We start from the raw sequence: 20,866 nt of genomic DNA on the forward strand, positions 1-20,866 counted from the left end.
TAGCCCCCTTCTTGGCACCCATTAGCGCTCTATAAAAAGGGAGTTAAGGTCATGGCCAGAAAGAAGCTGGAAGTGCTAATGCTGAAAGGCGTGGGCTAGGAGGCTTTTGAAATTTAGGTTTCCAGCTTGTTTGTTTTGTGTGCTTTACATTCATTTCTGCACAGCTGGGGTTAAGTGTCCTCTCAAGAAAGGAGCTATAGATTAAGAGAGTCTGATCTTATATATCACTAGCACCTGCTCATGGATTGACTTTCCAAACTCTTTCTCAGCATGTTTGCTGAGAAACTGAAGCTGCCTAGCTGTGGACTCATGGACCAAGGGCAGTTCTTTTTGAAACTATTATTATATTCTCTTTGAAAGAAATCTCATGGAAGAAGGTATCCTTTCAGAGTTGAAATGCCTCAGCCCGTGGCTGTAAACCTGGACATTTGAGTTATATTTACTTTTATCAGAGTTATCTCTATCTACCCATCAATTCATCTATCCACCTATGTATCTATCCATCTTTCTGTCTAATCTGGTGGTAGGGGTGGAGGGTGGCTGGGGTAACAGGAAGTGGTTCCATTTGGAGTCTTCACTGCTGTTTCCATTTCGTCTTGACATGTTGCCAAAGTACAGTTCAGGTAATAAAGTCTAAGCTAAAGGGAAATTTTTTTTTGAGTAATACCGCTGTTAAGTTAATACACATGAAAAAAAGATGCATTAGAAACCACTCTTTGTTACTTAGGAAGATTTCCTAGAGGAATCATTTGATAGGTTGTTAAAGCAAATGTGAAATCTCTTAAAATATGATGAGGACCTTTTCCAGGAACCTGTAATTCAAAAATATTTCTGTGAATTTTTTCTAAAATTACCTCTTTTCTTTTCTTTTCCCAAAAGTCACCTGTAAGCTTTTGTAAAGCCTAAGAAAAGAAAATTCTATAACCTCAAAAAAATGTCTTAGTAGAGGTCTTGAACATCAAGTTAGGACTGGAGAAGCTTTGGTGACAATGCAAAACAGGATGACAAATAGTATGGACTTGGCTTATGTTGAATTCTGTACATGTTGACTTTCTGATAGCTCTTCACGGCTCAAGCTCAATGCCTGTTCTCCATTTAAGCCTTCACTGACTTGCCCAATCATGTATATATATATATATTTTTTTTTTTTTCCAATCTTATTTTGTAGTACCTTCCACTATGCCCTCATAAGACAGGTGCATGTACCTCTGTTTGGAACCTTTTCTTTTTGGCTCATCAAGTCTTGTGGCAATGAGCACTGTCTCCCCTGAGAGCCTCACTTCCTCCAAGATCAAGAACAGCTGGATCTGAAGATTCTTGGAGGCCATTTATAGTCTTACATTTCTGAGACTGAGAGGTTCTGTGGCAAATAAACGCTCATCTGCCAAGGGCAATTAATTTTTATCATTTAGAAAAATAAGTAGTTTGAATACACTGTGTGCTTGTAATCTAGATTCACTTCTAGAGTGGATGAATTTTGCTTTCAAAATTGGCTTTCCATTGTTTTTACTTTGTTTCTTTGTTTTCTACATGATAAGTGAAATTACGTTATATGATCATCATCTTCATTTTGGTAGTATTGTGCCTCTTTCGTGCACACGTGTACATATGTCTGGTTCTTCCAGTGGGGTTATAAAACTCCAAGTGGAGGGTTGGTGTACCTGTTTGAGTGCCCTAAGTGAGCACACATCCTGTGAGCCTCAGCTCTGTGCCAGGAAATGCAGATGCAAGGCAATGAGTAAGAGCCCTACATTTAGGGGGTCAGATATGTTAACAGAAAAATAAAATTGGGGCTACAAAGAGTAACTCCCATCCTTCTAATTCTTAATTACAAACTTAAGAAGTGCAATAAATGCTAAAAAATGCTTGCCAATGGATGGAATAAAAATGTTCTGATTGGAAAAAACATTTTTGGTGCTGCCTACAAAGCACTCAGGCAAGTAGTTTAGATCTTGTAGAGTCTCAGGAGAGATTTAGATGAATATATTGAGAAGCCCTTAAGCATATGGGATCCAACCATTAGGGCAGTAGATAAGGGTCTTGGAGTACATAGTAAATGTGTGAAAAACAATAGCAAAAACAGCCCTCATATGTGAAGTTCTAGCAGTAGTCCTACATATGGAAGAGAGAGGAAGAAGGCATATTCTGTGCACAACAGGATGGTCGAAGGCCAGCAGGGATTCTTGACAGATTGCTGATGGACTTGGGGGCCAGAAGGGGTAAGTGAGAGAGATTCTTAAGAAGTATGAGATTAAAAAAGTCCAAATCTACCGTCTCTCTTGTCACTGTCTGAAGGCTGCTGATTTGATTTGCTTAACAGAAGGAAGGCAAGGTCTGCAGGTTAGAGGGAGAGAAGTTTTGTTTTCTGAGAACCAAAGCTCTGCTTGATCTCATGTGAAACTCCTATGTGGCAAGTGCCAAGACGGAGCTCTGAGGGGAGGAGGGGCTGGCCTTGAAAACCCCTGGGGCCTGAGCTCTCTGCAGCAGTGGGCATAGGTCAGAGGAGTTGGAGGTTGTCATGGAGAGAAAGCGCGTGACAAAGGCCTGTGCCAAAATGCTGGGCCTTCCCACTGCTTCCTTGGGGAATGATGGAGCCCTTTTTGGAGATGTGTTTTATGAAGCAGAGGTGGACTCCGTAAAGAGCCCACAGAGTGTCACAGCACTTTGATGGGGACGATGGGGAATGGTTTTCTGAAGGAAAGCCTGCCTCGTGGCCTGTGGGCAGCCTTGACTGGGCTCTTCCTCTTTCCTTCCTAACCCTGCCTTGGTCTCTGCAGAGGCGGCTGCCTTTTGGATCAGGAGCAGTGAGATGGGAGAATGAGGAAGGCCTGGTGTTGCCAAGATCCTCTGGGAGGCAAGTGGAAGCTACCAGTAGGGGGCAGCACAGCATGCACCTTAGTCTGACTTCTGCCCAGGGGCTCTGGGGCAGAGAGCAGAAGGATATGGGACTGTTTGCCATTTGGGTGGTCCAAGGAGCCAAGGATCTGAGAAGGCCTGGAGTCTGGCAGTTATTTCACGTGATGGGATTGTCTCTCCCTCTCCCCTTTCTTTTTCTTCATAAATTTTAAAAATTCAAAAAAGTACAACACCACAATAACTTCATATGCTTATATTCAGAACTGATGCTTTAACATTTTTATCTTTTTTTTGTTCCAAGTCTTTTCTCTTTTAATAAAAGAGTTTAGCAATTTAGTAAAATAAACAGATTAACAGCTTAAATTTCTTTTTTATAATCCCAGACCCATTCTCCTTTCCCAAAGTAACCTTCATAGAAATCATCTTTTTATACTTTGCATGTATACTTGACTGTGAACACCATGTGATATTGTTTTTTGTATATATATATATTTTTTGAGACAGAGTCTCGCTCTGTTGCCCGGGGCTAGAGTGCCGTGGCATCAGCCTAGCTCACAGCAACCTCAAACTCCTGGGCTCAAGCAATCCTCCTGCCTCAGCTTCCCAAGTAGCTGGGACTACAGGCATGCGCCACCATGCCCGGCTAATTTTTTTCTACATATATATTTAGTTGGCCAGATAATTTCTTTCTATTTTTAGTAGAGATGGGGTCTCGCTCTTGCTCAGGCTGATCTTGAACTCCTGACCTCAAGCGATCCACCCGCCTTGGCCTCCCAGAGTGCTAGGATTACAGGTATGAGCCACCGCGCCCTGCCTGTTTTTTGTATATTTTTAAAAGGTCATGGAAATTGTTTTCTATATATATATTGGTATACAATTTTGCTTATATGCTTTCTCACTTAGCATGGAGGTCTCTTTCTACTCAAATATATAAATAGGATTCAATCTAATTCATATATTTGACATACCTTATCTTTAAAAATTTTTGTTCCGTTATGATGGACACTGGAGTTGTTTCCAGCTTTTGACTATTACAGTGAATATTGCAATATTTTATCGACCATATTATGATGACCATTATGTACTTGTGTCCATGTGTGAGAATTTCTCTTGGATGAATACTTAGAATTAGACTGGGCAGGGTGACTCACAATTGTAATCCCAGCACTTTGAGAGGCCAAGGTGGGAGGATCACTTGAGGCCAGGTGTTCAAGACCCGCCTGGAAAACATAGCAAGACTTTGTCTCTACAAAAAATAGAAAAAAAAAATTAGCTGGGTGTAGTGGCCTGCATCTGTAGTCCTAACTACTCAGGAGGCTGAGGGAGGAGGATCACTTGAGCCCAGGAGTTTGAGATTACAGTAAGCTATGATCATGCCACCGCACTCCAACCTGGGTGACAGACAGAACAAGACTATATCTTTTCAAAATAAATAAATAAATAAATAAATAAAAAGCAGCATTTCTGGGCCACAACGGGTGCTGGTTTATAATTTTCCAGGATACTGACAAAGTGCTCTTCAAAGTGGTTATATCAATTTATACTCTCTCCAACAATGCAAGAGAAATTCCCCACATCCTTAGCAATGCTTTATATTGTCACATTTTAAGTATTTTGTCAGTCTAGTGTGAGAAGAATGGTATGTCATTGTTGTTTTCATTTGCATTTCAGATTCCTTGTGAGATGAGCAACTTTTCACACACTTCCTGGCCATTGAGGTTCCCCTCTGTGAATTGCCTGTTACTTTACTGGCTTCTTTTCTAACCCCAGGATTCTTCACGTAGTGGGAGCTAAGGAGAGTGTCCTGGGGGCGGATTGCAGCAGCAGTTTGGAGCCAGCATCTCCATTGTGGGCATCTCTACAGATGGCAGCTTACGAGGGGGGAATTCTTGGAGTCTATTACTGGAGGAACACTTGCTGACCTTTTAATCCAGCTCTTCTGTTGGTCTTTCCATTTTGACAAGGACAAAAATTTACTTATTTATCCTTTGCAGTGGAATAGTATTCTCTAGTGAATATATTTCATAATTTCACATGGTCCTCGTGATGGTTTTCAGCAAAATTTCCTGACTGGTCTTACATCCAAGGACAGTGTTGCTTTGCTTAACTGGCTTATTTTCATCTCATGAATACTGTGAATTTAACCACTGGCCCAGTTTGTAAATTACAATCTGATGAAAATGCAATAAAAATAAAATAACCGACATAAATAAAGAAAAGGTAAAGATAAATGCTTTGGGCCGCAGATGTTGATTTAGTACCTATAGGGGTTCAGGCCTTGGAAGCAGGGAGGAAACAGCAATGATGCAGATAAAGACAGATGAAGAGCTCTCGAGTGATTTCAGAACAGGGCAGGCACCTTCCAGCTCACTCAGCTGGAAGGAGTGGACAGGAGAAGTCCTGATCTGTCATTCCAAAGGAAAACTTGCCCATGTCATCTACCCTTTTTGCTGTCAGCTGCATGAACAAAGCATTACAATTTAGGGCTCTCTGGAATGCAGTTCTTATTGTGAGATCATTTAGAAGAGTGAGGTCACCGGGGTCCCTATTGAAAATGTTAGTGGAATGGAAAGCTTGGAAAAATGTGTCTAAAGTGTGATAATTTTGAAACGTTTCATGAAAACTTGCTGTTGAAAATTGAGCTTTCGGTTCAAGTCTTGAACTGTTTCCTTCTTCTGTGTGTGGTGAGAGAGAGAAGGGAAGGAAACTTCCTGTGCATCTATTAAGTGCCAGGCCCTGGGTATCAGGCAGAACCAAGATTTTTGAGAGGAAGCTGCCTTTCTGTCTTGGAGGCTACGTTTTTATGTAACAGGGGGACAATATTTGTGTGGATCCTTTTAAAATTATTTCTCTGGTGTAATTTTGTTGGCTCAGAAAATCTACTTGTTTTTTATTTTTAAAATTTATTTTCTAAAGAGGTGCCCACACCCTTACTGCACATCTTGTCATCATTTTCTTTCCCCTACTGGGTAAAAGGGACCTTTAGATGCTAAATATATATTCCCCCCATTGTTTAATATTTTTTTTCATTTTAACTCATGTTGTTAACAGCAGGGCTACATATTTGTTTTCAGTGTCTTAATTGGAATATGTTATTTATCTTAAATTTTTTTGAAAAGAATGGGGAAAATTCATCCTGGCATAACTTCCTGTAGTGCCTTTGTAACCCCAAGTGTTGTTCATCTGTCTGTATGTCCATCCATCCATCCATCCATCCTTAGGGTACCCTGTGCAAGGTAGTGAGCTAGGTGCTGTGATGCATATTAAGAGTTATAAAACAGATCTAACTATCCCCAAAGAAGTTGTGATTAAGAAAAGTGAAAAGATAGGTACTTAAATAACTATTGTACAAGGTAGAGTATAGGAAATTCCATGATGGTGGTTTTAATGACTGTGTGTTTGTATTCCTGGGAACTTTATTGCTTGTAAGTGACAGAAATCCAAAACAAACTTAGGTTAGTGACATCTCACTTCAGAGACAGCTGGATCCAGGGCTCAAGTGGTATTTTTAGGGTTCTGTCTCTTTATATCTGTTTAGCTCTCTTTCTTTCTGAGTGCTGACTTCATTCTTGGACAGTCTATTTCCAGAAGATTTCCTAGTGGAAACCCTGGGCCTGTGTCTTCAGCTATGATCCTGGAGAAAAAGCAAGACTCTCTCCCAGCATTCATTTATTTAACTTTATCTTGGGAAAGATTCCCCTTGGTCTAACTGAGGTCACATGCACATCTGTAAGCCCACCACCATGGTGAAGGGATGGAGTTCTCTGTCAGTTCACTCCTATATTTGAGGGTTTGAGGGGTGGAGGGAGAAGTGGGTTCCTGCAGAGAATGCACTAGGGCTCCGTGGGGTTTATGAAATGTGTTCCTCAAAGGAGAAATTGGTATTGTTACTGACAACGGTGGAAGGAGCGGATACTAGGCCAGGAAAAGAGAGAGAGGGGAGGAAGGGAGGAGGGGAGGAAGGGAGGAGGGGAGGGGGGAGAGGGGAGGGGAAATTTATGTCAGTGTTTTAGGAGGTAAAGGAGGGGGTGGCTGCTTCTCCTAGAATGTGAGGGTAGACATGACTTTTCTCGTGCAGTGATAACACCAGCATCCCAGTGGCTGTCACCATAAGGGTGAAACACCTTTAAGAGGTAGGAGATGCATTCCCAAGGTATTTTCACCTGTGTACACTGGTGATACCCTGAAACGGGAAGAGAACTGAACTTGTTAGGCGAAGTGATAAAAGATGAGGAAAAAATTTAAACCTGGTGAATTGGTCATTAAATGGAACCGTCGTGGTTTCTTCTCAGTTGTGCTCAGTTTTGCTACTCTTGCTGTATTTAAAAACAGCAAGGAGAGGTGCGGAGGGGCCACTCTGGTCACTGTGGTGAGGATGGATAGAAGTTACCCGTTCTTCATGTTATTGCCTGCATTCTGAGTCACTGGTGTTCACTCTCTGCTTTGTTGCAGTTTCATTGCAAATCAGAAAAGGTTAGAAATCATCAATGAAGATGATGTTGAAGATTACGTGGGACTAAAAAATCTGTGAGTACCCAGGTCCTGTGCACATTATCACAGAGATTTTTCTTGTTCTCTATTATGGTCGGGTGGGCATTCACTGGTTAGTTCTAATGTGCATGCAATTTATGTATTTTTATAGGACAATTGTGGATTCTGGATTAAAATTTGTGGCTCATAAAGCATTTCTCAAAAACAGCAACCTGCAGTACATGTAAGTAGAAGTTGATTCTTTTGCTTCCCAGGACCCAATTTATTCAGTATTTCCCTCCTCTGTTTATTTTCCTTTTTTCCTAACTCTAAACCTCCTTTTTTAAAGTTAGTATAGCTGTGATAATAGCTTAGAAACATTAGCTTTGATTTTGTTTGATTTCTGAATAGCTTCAGAGGGGTACTTAGAACAGGCTGTTTATTCCCTTTCATGAATTTCTGGGCCAATTCCATCTTGGATAGAGCAATAGGCCAGCAGCAAGGAGTCTGATGTGAAAACTATGTCCTTGTACAGAGTCCTTGGTTCTTTTCCTTGGAATCATGACATGCTCCCTGGAAGACATCAAACTAGTGGAATTGAAAGAAGTTGACTTGGCCTTGGCCTTTTTAGAAAACTAAAAATTACTTGTGTTTTTTCCCCCAAAATAGGTCCTCTTTTGAACCTTTATTTTCTCAGAGTTTTCTGTGTGGAGAAAAAGTGGAAAAAAATCAATCATGGGACACGCCAAAGGTTCAGACAATTATTAAAAGTAGGAAGTGTTTTTCTCAAAGTCATGTTAATGCTTTGTCGACTGAAGTCAAATGGAACTATGAAAAATGGCAGCTATTAGGTGTTTGCTGCTAAGTCCTCTGGAGTGGCTTCTTCATTGGTAGAAGCTCACGCAAGTGACGAATATGTCTGCATCCCTAAGCTCAGTTTGGTGCTCCCTATGCCCGGAGTTTTCAGTGGGAGCTTCTTCCAGAAGATTGTTGCCTGCGCTTATTGGCCCTTTTTTGCTGTACCAGATTCTCTTTGCAACAACACCTCACAGGTCTCCTAGTCTACAGTTTACCTATGGGACTCTCACCTGCATCATCTCGCTTGATTTTTTTTTCCTGACAATTGGTAGGGAAGATCTTTTTAATTCCCATTTCATAGATAAAATAAGAGTGAGGAAGTTCTAGGACTTGCTCAGGTCCACGGAACATAAGTGGCAGAATCAAGACTGTATGGCTAACCCCTCTCCAAGTTCTTACAGTATGAGTACAGGAAATAAAATTTGTACCATCCATATAATTAGAGAATCAGCCTTTCTTCTAACATTTGTCCTGTTTCTTTTCTTGGGGAGAACAGTTCCTTGGCTGATTTCCATGCCAGTTATAAAAGAAATCATTCTCTTAGAGCAGATCACCTGGACACTCTATTGAGATTTGTTGATGTGATGGAAAAATGTTAATTTCATAAAGCCAATATCATGGCTTCATGCTTTATAGGTGGCATTAATGATGAAGTCACTTTAAAAATAAAGTCTGCAAATTAAGATACAAAACATTCTGCAAAAATGTGATAAAACTCCAAAAAACTTTATTAACACATTTCACTTAAATGCTTTTTGGCATCATCTCTGCAGTTGATTTGCCTGCACAAATCTGATGTCTGCGTAGGCCTTGATAGCATAAACAAGAGAGAAGTTGGACGGAAGAAAAAGGCAGAATGCTCTAATGCAATCACTTAAATGTAATTAATGACCTCAATGGTTAAGTTCTGGTATTTTCATTACAGCTGACCTTAGACCCGAATTACTCAACACCCACATTTCACTGGCCTTTTCAGCTTATCTCTTCTCCTAATGTTGTGATTTGGACAGTGGACTATGGTTAATTGGAGTTTTATTAGTATACTAAGTTATTACTTTACTACACTTCTTAATTTTTCTTGTTGCATGCTATTTATATGAGTATGAAAGCCACTTTGTGTATTTTCTTCATGGTGGTACGTGCTAGGATAATTTTGGTGGCATTCTTTGTACAGTACACAGTTTATATAAGGCCAAATATCTGTCCCAGTCTTCCAGAGAGGTATTATTTAAAAACAGGAAACTAAAGAGATAGACATATATAGTTTCCTTAGGAGGCAGTAGTTGGGATATCAATCATTGATCAAACTGCAGAAACTGTATTGATATCTGTAGCCATTGAATAGTAAGACAGCGAAATTAGGCAAGTGTCAGCAGTTTTGAAGAATTTGGCAGATGTCAGTAAGTTTCATATATTCATACGATGAAGGAAGCTCTTAATCACCAAAATACGAAATTAAATTAAGTAGTTTGCTTTTGAGAAGGACAGGGAAGGAGGAAGAATTTATTCAGGTGTCTGCCTTTGCAGATCTTAGAACTAACTTCTGCTTGTGATGAGGACCTGAGAACTGGCTTGGCTTACTCTGCCCTGCCTGTCCACATATAAATTGCACTCCTACCTCAAATGTCAACACAGTGGGGTGCAAGGCAGCTGGTAAAGAAATGTGCATTAAAAGCTCTTTCTCTCTACTCTGGGATATATTAATATTAATTATCTCTTTGAGTTTCCCAACATTATACAAATGGGTACAAGATCAGTTTATACCACTTTGGGTTTTGGGGAAGTTCAAATGCGGACGTCTTTCTCACTTTCACCACTCCTCCCCCTACCCTGTCCATATTAGCATCACGTGGAGACTGCTCAGAGCCCCAGTGACTGGTCACTGAGTTTATTTCTTGGTGCCTTTAATTCCTGCCCAGCCCCTAAGAACCCAGGGACTGTGAGAAAAGCCAGTATTTGTGTTTTCCAGAGGCTTTGCAGAGGTGCTAATTAGCTCCTTTGCAAAGCTCTAGAATCAAACAGTAAGAGGATTGTTGATTTTTTTCTGTCCCCTCTTCCTTCTTTTTGGCTTTTGGCCCCAATAATAAGTATGGTTCATAAGACTCATCCTGTTCTTTGGCCCGTAACCCTGCTCTGTGCTGTGCTGACGGCAGCCCCACAGGGGCGGGGGCCCCCAGAGCCGCATTTTCCCAGCTGACAGGGAGAACCTTTACAGAAAGTTTCCTCTTTCTTTGCTGCTTCTCTCTTTTCTTGGGGAGGAAGAGAAGGGTTTTTTTTGTTGTTGTTGTTTGTTTTTTTAAGAAAGGTGGGACTCTGAGGAAGATGAAAACATTTTTGCCTTAAAGACTGTGGACTATCTAGGCAGAATGACTTTTCAATGTATTATACCCCAGTGAAACCCATTCTTAATTTGCATTTCAAAAGATGACATTTATGTGGGCACATTTTACAACTTCCTGGTGGGTTGTTTTTCCATGTGGGTGAGCACTTTACACTCAGTGTGAAGAGAGAAGATGCAAGTGTAGACGGAAGGAGGGTACCCTGTGTAGGTAGGGGTTTGGATGAGTGGAAATCTCAATATAGAATTAAGCTGGGAGTGGACACACACATTCTTGAGTTACGAGATGCCAGAGCCGGCTGTTCTTCATTCACCAGCTGACCAGCCATAGCCCATGTGTCAGCTCTTGGGTTTTGACCCTTCTCCAAAGATGAGGTCAGACACACCAGGATACTTCAGTGGTAATTTCATTGGGCTGACACTACAGACTAGCTTCAGGTAAGGGACCAGGATCACTGTCACCCTCCGATCTACAATCTCAGCTCAACACTTGCTTTCCTGGGCAGGAAGCACACACTGAAAAGTTCTTGGCTTCTCCTGGTTTGTTGAGGTCTTGGCTGCTTTTGTGAAAGTTGATGTTTGTTTTACATTCATGTACTTACAAAACACATGTCTTGAGGCCCAAGCATTGGACACTCTTTAAATAAATTCAAACAATAAACAAATTCACAGAGAGAGTCAGTTGCCAGGATTATGGCTTTGAATTCCCCACCCCAAAATCTCATGGCACTGATCATTGGAAACTCCCATTCATTGAATAAAACTACAGATTTAGAACATGTCAGTCAATTCATTATTCTTTTTTAATCACAAATATGTTCTTTCATTGTCTGGCTGGTCCAAATCTCGAGATGGTATGTTGCTAGAATAGTTCAAGATAAAATCTGATTTATTCCTTGGTATCTGATTTTGTGTTGTTCTTATCATGGAATTATCTAGTTATCTCAGCCATATGTAAACAATCTCGGCAGAGTTTTTCCATCAATAAATGTGTCCTTTCCTATAAACACATATTAAATTCAGTTGATACTTAGAGTTTTGTGTGCCATATAATTTCAAAATATTCATGATGCTGTTTAGTTTTAAAACATCTTTTTTCCCTGCTGAGTTTAGTTTTAAATTATATCTTATTTTACATATTCTCCTATTAGTTGTTTCAAAGGTTGGGATCTGTATGAGACATATAACTTGGCTCTGAATTAGTAAGTGAAAAGTAAGCTTTTAGGTAAAAAAGAGACTAAAAATAGACAAATGGAAAATATGTTCCCCTTCCCCCAAAGGCAAGAACAGTAGGCAAAACTAAGCTATCACTCCAGGTGAAAGAAAGAGATAATTGGATCTAAGTAAAGCATGCATAATGATCAAATAAATTATATTTTGAAAACAAAATCTCTATTTGAATACTTTGTTCCTAAAATGTAACATTTTAAATTCACGCTTAATGTTTTTGATTCCTTTCAGCAATTTTACCCGAAATAAACTGACGAGTTTGTCTAGGAAACATTTCCGTCACCTTGACTTGTCTGAGCTGTAAGTAATGATTTTGTGTGGCATTTGGGGAAAAGTTTTCAAAGGAAAGGGTAATTAAGTATTTTTTTTTAAGTGAGTGATGTTGCAGGTCTATTTTTATATCAAAATTCTTAAAAAATGATTTCTCAAGTTTGGGTCTCTTGGTTTTTTATTCCCTCATGCAGACATGTTCAGTAATTAAAAGAAGTAGTAGAGCTCTTAATAGTAACGTATCATTAATGCTTAGTTTAAATGTCATTTTTACATAAATAATTTGTTTTCTAATAGAAAAAGAAGGGGGCTTTGTGTTAAAATGGCTGCATAGCTCATGGCATCGGTTTGGTTCCTGTTAGATCCAGGACCTAAAGCCAAGCAAACCCATTCAAGGAGGAAATACCCATAGACAAAACTTTCCCTGCTTTTGTCCATCTTGGGGAAAGGGAGCACCGGAGGAGAGGTAGTCCTTCTCCCCACCCACCCATCTTTGGGAGATTTTCTTCTATATCTGCCATTGCATTCAATATTTATCCTATGTCCTAATTCCTCTGCTGCAAAATGATAAGAAAAAATATTGAAATGTGTTCATGACTAACAGCTAGCGTTTTCAAGTGCGCCCAATTCTTTGTGTTATCACCATGAAGCAAATATGAACTTTTGTCATTCCTATGGTAAGATACCCCAAAGAGCCCTAATGCAGAGGCTTTGTGGGGCAGATATGGGCCCAGAAGGACAGGGCCTTTAATATCAGGCAATGGCTTTTGCTTAAACTGTATGTTGCCTGAATTGTGGAGTCTTTTTATGAAGGTCCATCCCTATTCACAAGAAAATTGTGCAGATTGGAAGGTGCCACTAGTGGAGAGACACAACAAGTTAATAGGTAGTAATGGGGGTTACAGGTGAAAGTCGTGGCCGTTGGCAATTATTTGGAATAAACTTAATTCAGGGAGTTGAATCACTAGTGTTTGTAACACAGGAATAGGCAGGACAAACTAAAGGAAAAGATATATGAAATAGAATAAAGTATTTGGTGGAGAAATTCAGGGCATCATTGCATAAAAGGTTCCTGATGGATCAAAAATGAGAGTTTTAATTTCAAATTCATGTCTTAATATTCTCCCTGCAGCATGTTTAATCAATTCATCCAACAAATGTTAGTTGTGTATCTGTTATAAATCAAACTGACGTGGCACTAAGCCATAGGGATGTAAGGAGAAAAGTTTCTATGTTCTAGGATTCTGTCACCCAGTGGGAGGGGTAGAAACCTACACAGATAAGTGTAATGTGCTGTAATAACCGTTGTAAAAGGAGTTTGCACAGTGAGCTGGAGAAGAAGACAGCTGTCTGCTACTGTTGTATGGTCATTAGGGACATCATTTTATTCACAACTGAAACATCCCTTCACTTCTTTACCACCTCTGCTGCTTTAATTGTACCTTCTTTTTAGAAAGACTCTTTCGGTTTTCATGTACTCAGACTCCAGGAAACATATTAGATTAGTGGGATTTAAACTGGTTGTGGATTTCTTCTGCATTATATTCCATATCTCGTAGCATCAAATCCTATTTTGGTGTTGGAGGGATACTTGGAGGCAATCGAGCAGACATAAAGTAAACAGGTCTATCATGACCACATTTTCCCCAAAGAAACTCCTGGAAAAGTCTCCAGGGATCCCTGAGATTCTTAGAACCCAACCAGAAAACCACAGGAGTAAATGATGTTGCCAAAGCCCAGGTCCTGTCCTCGCAGAAATCTCAAGCATTGCGGTTAATGCCAGGCAGAGTCTATGTAACGATTTTAAATGGCCTCATTTAAAGGCTCATTACCATAAATGGAATTCATCTTAAATAGGCCACTGAGTATTATAAATAAGCATTTAAAGATTTTTTTTTTTCCTTGTGGTTTTTATATTCCTCTTCAGTATTTCCTCTTTTACCCATAGCCAGCCACAGGCATTCAGGCAGCATGGCTGAGGTCTGAATGGCGGTGGCTTTCTTTTCGTAGACCTTCCCACCGTGGGCTGCGCAGCTCAACCGGGAGCTCAGCTGCTTTGCCCTCAAAATCCCTGAGCTTGTCTGTGCGCGTGCGTGTGCGTGCATGCACGTGAAGGAGGGTTGTGGCTCCCTTCTGGGCTCTCTCTGTCATGTGCACTCCCACTTTCCCGCCTCAGTGAAACCGACTGGTTGCATAATGCAGCAAGCTAGGGGTGCCAGCCCCCTGGCTCTCACACTTTAGTCTTTGCTTTAAATTGAGTTGCAACTTTTTCTGCCCCCCCACTGACGTTGGAGCTTATTAAATGATAGCACTTGAGTCCCTAGCCTGGTCAGAAATGAGTATGCCAGCGTTCCTGAAAACTTGTTGGCATCTTTACTGAAGATGTATTAACTCATGATAACTTTGTCGTGGCACCTATTTCTCCACGTTGAGACACATTCTTTTCTATCCCATATTTTGACTTCTGTTCCTGTCTTGTTTCCCCTGTTATTCTGTATGGTTTCACATCGCGTTTCACTCTTTAGCCTCTCCTGTGGTGTTTGCACACAACAGAAGCTCGGTAAGTATCAGATAAATAAATGAATAGTAAGTACCGTCAGGCTATGAAAGTGGTATGACTTTCAGAGCTTGCTGGCTAGAAAGAATTGTAGTGTGGTATTTCATAAATACCAGTGTAGCTAAAACTAAGAAAGGAGCCTGATCTGTTTGCATTTTTGTTCCGTGTAGGATCCTGGTGGGCAATCCGTTTACATGCTCCTGTGACATTATGTGGATCAAGGCTCTCCAAGAGAGTAAATCCAGTCCAGAAACTCAGGATTTGTACTGCCTGAATGAAAGCAGCAAGAATATTCCCCTGGCAAATCTGCAGATACCCAATTGTGGTAATTTATTTTTAAATCTATGAGTTCTAGTTGCTATTAATTATTCTAATTGCCTTGGTGTGGTAAAGAGTCTGGGAAGATTACCACTACCCAGATTTTAAATGGTGTGCTGTCGATGTCTCCAGTGAATCAGACAACATTTGTGTGCAGTCTGGAGAAATCGGCTGGGAGCAACTTTGCTGAATATTCTTTGCAAGTAGAATATTAATTTGGAATGGGTGACTTTAACGTGCACAGAGGAAAAAAGCAAACTGTTTATTCCTTTGTTTGTTCATTTCTTTGTTTATCCATCATCCATCCATCCATCCAAAAAATATCTGCTAAACGTGTGGCACTTGACTGGCACCCAGGCCAAGGATCTCAGGGGGATGGAAGTGCCCTGGCAGCATGAGCAGATGCGATTCAATCCAGCACATTCCCTTACACTTGTCTTCCTGCCAGATGTCTGTGTGTCTTGACGGTGTGCCCTCAGTCTGCCCTGCGGCATGCTACTCCCCATGTCTGGGTCTCAGATCTCCTCATTTACCATCATCCCTTACTTCTCTCTTCGGCATTTTCATCTCTAGCATTTAAAAAGGGCACCGTATGGCCAAACCAGAGCTGATGTGAGTGCTAGTGAGTTGCAAGGAAGGAAAATCAAAGTGTTCTGCTTAGGATTTTACTATTCTTCAGTGACATACCTCTGTAATACCCACATATCCGTGTTATTCCTCCTTTGAAATTTGAATCAGTTAGTCAACAAGCTAACAATCCACAAACAACTAGTTTGATCTGGCCTAGTGGTTGGTGACACAGCAGACAGCCATGTGACACCTGGTTCTTCTCCTTGATGAAGTTGGGTATGAACCACAAACAATGGATTCTTTGTGTTGGAAGACTCTCTAATTTGAGGTCTATTTTTATTTAAGAGAAATATAGCTGCTGCTCACACTTAGTGAGAGTGTAATAAAAATAAAGATAAGTGTTTGTTTGTTACCCTGAAGGGACTTAGAAGACAGCCATCACCCTTCCCACAGATTTTTGTGTCACAGATAGAGCCCTTTGGTTTCATAATGGGGGAATTAGGCTTTGTTCTTTTGCCAACTTCCTTCAGCTTTCTTTGCTAGCTAACACTTTGAAAAAAAAACTTTTAATATATATTTTTCCTGATTAATAACTGTGCTCTGTTCTGGTACAAATTTGCCCCACTGAGAGACATTGCCTAGAGGGACAAGAAATCCAACGTCGAGTCACCTGGCCTTTTGGCTAGCTCCCAAATCCTCACGGCTGCAGTGACCACATTGGCTTAGCAACCACTGAGAGGAAAAGAGTGAAAGCATCTGACTCCTGCTCTGATTTCACAAACTGCCTTTTAATAGATGTCTGCTTTGCCCTTGCCTGAAACCAACTCTATTTTTTCAATTTTAATTTTTGGTCATGTTGTCTTGGTGGCATTCTGGTAACACATCCCACCTTATGTGTTGTTGATAGGCCATTGTGGTTGGGGGGAGGGGAAGTGTAGGGAGTGAGCTGGTCCTCATTTTTCATAATCAATTTGTCAGTTTTCAATAATTTTTTATTTATGTCTCCCACAGATTAGTCAATGAATTGTGTGTATGAGAGTGAGATTTTGAATCCACTGTCAGGAGGGCATGGGTTTGCTTGACCGATTAGGACTAAATGGTTCTGTTCATGGTAACGTTCACAATTCATTTTGATGTTAACGATGCTTTTCAAAAAGCAACATTCTAGAAGAATGTGCCAGGCCAACTGACAGACTTACATTTCTATCTCTTTCGTGTTCTTAAATTGTTTTGCTCTTTCTCTGTTCATTTTTATTTTCTTTCACAGTGTTTTTACTTATTTATAATCACACAAATAATATTGAGACATTTTGTTACAAAAATAATTTCCTATATTCCAATATTCCTATATTGTCTTTTTCTTGCTCATGACCATTTCAGGTCAATAGTCATAAATCTATCATATTCTTTTTAACCATTGCATGGTATTCATGGTAGACTATGTCTTAATTACATTAAATGTTCCATGTTGGGCATTTTGCTTACTTCCCTTTTTTCATTACTGCAAAAGTGTTTCAGTAAGCATCCTTATTGATGCGCTTTGTATATACATACAAGTACAAAGCCTTTTCTAGAATACACAGTAGGAAACAGAATTTTTGGTGTATATGGTTTGTACATCAAAAAATGGCTCTCATCCATTTTTTGTTGGGTATTGCTATCCAACAAGGTATACCTTGATACTAGCAAATTTCTCAGTTTTTGTCTTTGCTGTGTCATTGCTTTTGTGTTGCGTTTTCCTGATTACTATGGAGTATTTTATATGTTTATTGGATTGTGTTTATGCTTCAGTGAGTTGCCTATTTATAGCCTCTCTTTTTCTGTAGCGTTTTTGTTTTTCTTTCCCTTACTTTCATTGATAGTGCTCTTTGTTTTTTTTCTTAATTGTTTGAAAGTTATAAATTAAGTTTCTGGTTTTTCAAAAAAATGTATAAAGCAAAAATACTTTCTGCATTTATTTAAACATATATTTTATCCAGATGTCTAAAGATAACCCCCAAGAAGACAAGAAAAGATATTTTCCTTCCCTTTACTTCTTCCTCTCAGCTCTCAGCTCTCAGATTATCATCTGAGATTTTATTTTTAGATCATTACCAGCTTTTCTTGAAGATCACCAATTTCTTCATATATCCTTGACTTTTGTGTCCTACCATGTCTTCTTGGAGTGTTTTTTTTTCTTTTTGCTAGAGTATATCTTCTAATATTTCTTTCAGAGAAATCAAAAAAAATAAAATCTCACCTGGTGGAAAGTCGGCCTGTATTTTTTCTTCTCAATGGAGTTGGCTGAGTAAAAATCTCTAGGCTCAAAGCTCTTAGGACTTGGCAGATGTGGTACTCCATTCTGTTTGTATTCAGTGTTGCTGATGAGAAGTCTGAGGTCAGTCTGATGCTTGCTTCTTGCTAGATAGATAACCTATGCTTTTTTCCTTTTACTCTAGCAGCTTTGAGGATTTACTTTTTATTTGTGCTATTCTTAAATTTCACCACAGTGTAACTAGATGTGGGGTTTAAAAATTTTTTATTTTTAATTCTGTTTGGCGTGAGGAATGCCCTTTCAATATGAGGGCTCATGCCTCCAGTTCTGCAGAAATTTTCTTATTGATTTGCTCTGTGCATTCTTTCCATTTATTCTTTCATTGAAGAATTTACGCTGGATGGGCATTTGCACTTCCGGCTCCACCCTCCATACCGTGCAGCCTTTCTTCCGTACTTTCCATCTGCGTGTCCTTTTGTGCTGCATTATGGGAGAATCGGTTTACTCACTACTTTGCTCTTCAGCTATTTCTCCAACTACTGAATTTTTTCCTTTCAACCATCGATTTTTCATTTCTGCAATCTCTGGTGATTTGCCTTGGTAACTCAAATGTCCTTTTCCACATTGGGGTTCACCATACCTGTAGGGTAGCACCAGCACCTAGCATAACTGTTTTTCTACTGTGAAGTTCTCACACTCATTGTTCCTACTTGGAGGTAGTTACAGCTGTTGGACGCTGAGCCGGGTGGGGAGGATGGGGTGAGGTGCTGCAAAGGTTATTCTTCTTGCTACTTTAACTCTTTTTCTTACCCCGTCACCTGGTGACTTGACCTAGTGGGGTCCCACTCTGTCCTGCAATCCTCTGCTCTCATTTTCGATCCACCCAGAGCTTCCCTATTTTGTGCAGTGAATACTTAGGTGTCGGTTTTGGGCTGCACTGCTTTTCTTTAATCCTGTTCTTCTGCCTTCTCTTATTTAGGGGTTCCTCATCGTATCTTACCCATCAACAGTATGCCTTCTCATTTTCCAGTGTGGTTCTGGATTTTAGTAAAACTATCGTGTATCATTTCTAGATATTTGGGATGAGAGGGGGAGGCTTCAGTTTAGGGCTTAGTCATGTATTAATTTTCTTTTGATGGTTTCCCAACTTTGGTTCTTTAAAGAGAAGTTGGACAAATTGAGCTGAAAATTATACTGGAGTGTTGAATTTAAAATCTTTCTCCAAAGTTCCATCTTGAAGAAACTAGATAGTAGCATGCCAATATCTTCAAGTTAGATGTCTTATTTAAAAAAAATGGATTCATGGTCAGCTGGCTTTTTCTTTTAGATATGCTTTTAAAACACATACATTATGTTTAAGTCACAGATTTATGGAGTTCACCTTATTTCCACAGTTTTATTTTTTGGATGAAACTTTTTAGCTAATTCTGAATCGGCTGAGAGTCTGGTGTTGTGTGTTTCATCATTGGACACCAACAATTTGTAAAGAGCATGATCATTGCATTTAGTTTGCAATTTGTGCTGTTTTCATTTCAATAAAAAAAGAAGAGCTACTGAGCTTTTATTCCTTACAAGATGGGTTTTCTTCAAAAGTTTCCCTCAAATCATGTAGATATTATATGGAGAATAAGTTCTCTACATTTTATATGCAAATATGCATTCTCCATGGTTCCTAATGTACCTCTTGATCATAATAGGCGTTTGATGAGTGTTTGCTGAATTGATCAATTAATAATGCATGAGCCATATTATATTAATGATCAGATTGGACTAGGTTTTTAACATAATGGTGCTAGTGTTTCAGTTAATTAAAAATAACTTAAATATATTATTTTAGCTGAATTATTCCATAGTTTAGTATATTTTAGTTCTTTTTGAAATTTCTGTCCTGATTGCACTTTGAGAGAATCTCGTTTCTTCTTTTTTCCTTTATGCCTTTAGGGATTAATTGAACATGGTAAACGGGACTGGGAAGTTTAACTGCACCATTCTTGTTAACAGCACAGTCAAAATGCCTCACAATATTGTTTTAACAGTCCCCTCCTGCTGTGAATTACTGTAAATTTATTCATGCTGTAAACCAAGTTGTGGTCTGTTTCTTCACAAGGCCCTTTTAAACCTTAGGAAAACTTTATTAATTGCAAGGGAACAAAACATATTCACATAAAATTTCTGCATTAGTTGGAATGAAGGAGTGCTATGAACAGTGGCACTGAAACAGAAGACTGAAACGGAATTGTGTAAGTGGTAATGAAGAAAGGTGATTTTGCCAGGCTGTGGTGATTCATCATTCCATATAAAAATGTTCCTGCTACTTCTTTTAGTGTCCTTAATGAAATTATTTATCACATAGAATGTTGAAAAAAATTTTCTACTCAATTCCTACACACTTGGTTGAGCTTCAGCAGTTAGTCTTGCAGTATAAGCCTTTTAATCATTTCTCCTGGCTAAATGGGATTAAAGAAGCAGTGGACTTTACACTTTAACTTTTTTAATACTGTAATTATGATTTAAATCTTGTCTGGAAGAGAGCTTCTTCAGGAAGTGTTAATGGTGGATTAAATGCTCTGTTCTAAGTAGATGGCAAATGCATTTAAGAAAGACAGTATTCCTCTGGGTCATATCAAAACAATCCCTCAACCCACTTTACTAGTAACTAGTTACCATAGAGAATGACAGTCCCGCAGTGAATATAAGGAGGCAATTCACTTGATGGTTGAAGAACTGTGCAGTTACTATATAAAACCCCCTTAACAGTCCCATGGATTGAAATCAGACCTGCCTTTGGTTTGCTTGTTATTTATAATGATAATTTCAGTTTTCCACTTTTCCAACCTTCAGACTTTTAGTGTAGAAACTTGTAAAGACACATCGACAGAATACTATTTATGATAGTGAAGGTCAGTTCACAGGTGCCCAGGAGGAGAGATCTGGTTCCTTGAATTCAATTGATTTTAATGATTTATTTTTAAGATTTACTTTTGGTTTCAACCACAGTTTGTAGCACATATGCCTGTGTAGCGTATTTGTACACACTCCTTCTTTTGTTTGCTTTAAACCAGGAAAATAGGCTGGTAGTAATTCTACTGTGTTAGTGTTCACAGATAATTAAAAGGAAATGCTATATTAGTGCTTTACGTGGAAG

General features: G+C 39.4%; 1 protein-coding gene across 6 annotated transcripts in view; it reads left to right on the forward strand.

The window, feature by feature from the left end:
* NTRK2 (neurotrophic receptor tyrosine kinase 2) overlaps nucleotides 1-20,866 on the forward strand; it is a 343,471-nt gene that overhangs the window by 22,694 nt on the left and 299,911 nt on the right. For all 6 annotated transcript variants that reach the window (XM_045562234.1, XM_045562236.1, XM_045562239.1 and 3 more), the window contains 4 exons: nucleotides 7,309-7,383; nucleotides 7,499-7,570; nucleotides 11,984-12,052; nucleotides 14,750-14,904. In XM_045562234.1, coding sequence (XP_045418190.1) covers nucleotides 7,309-7,383; nucleotides 7,499-7,570; nucleotides 11,984-12,052; nucleotides 14,750-14,904 — 371 coding nt within the window. The remainder of the gene's footprint in view (nucleotides 1-7,308; nucleotides 7,384-7,498; nucleotides 7,571-11,983; nucleotides 12,053-14,749; nucleotides 14,905-20,866) is intronic.

The sequence above is a fragment of the Lemur catta genome, chromosome 10 (genome assembly GCF_020740605.2).
Source record: "Lemur catta isolate mLemCat1 chromosome 10, mLemCat1.pri, whole genome shotgun sequence".
Lineage (NCBI taxonomy): Eukaryota > Metazoa > Chordata > Mammalia > Primates > Lemuridae > Lemur > Lemur catta.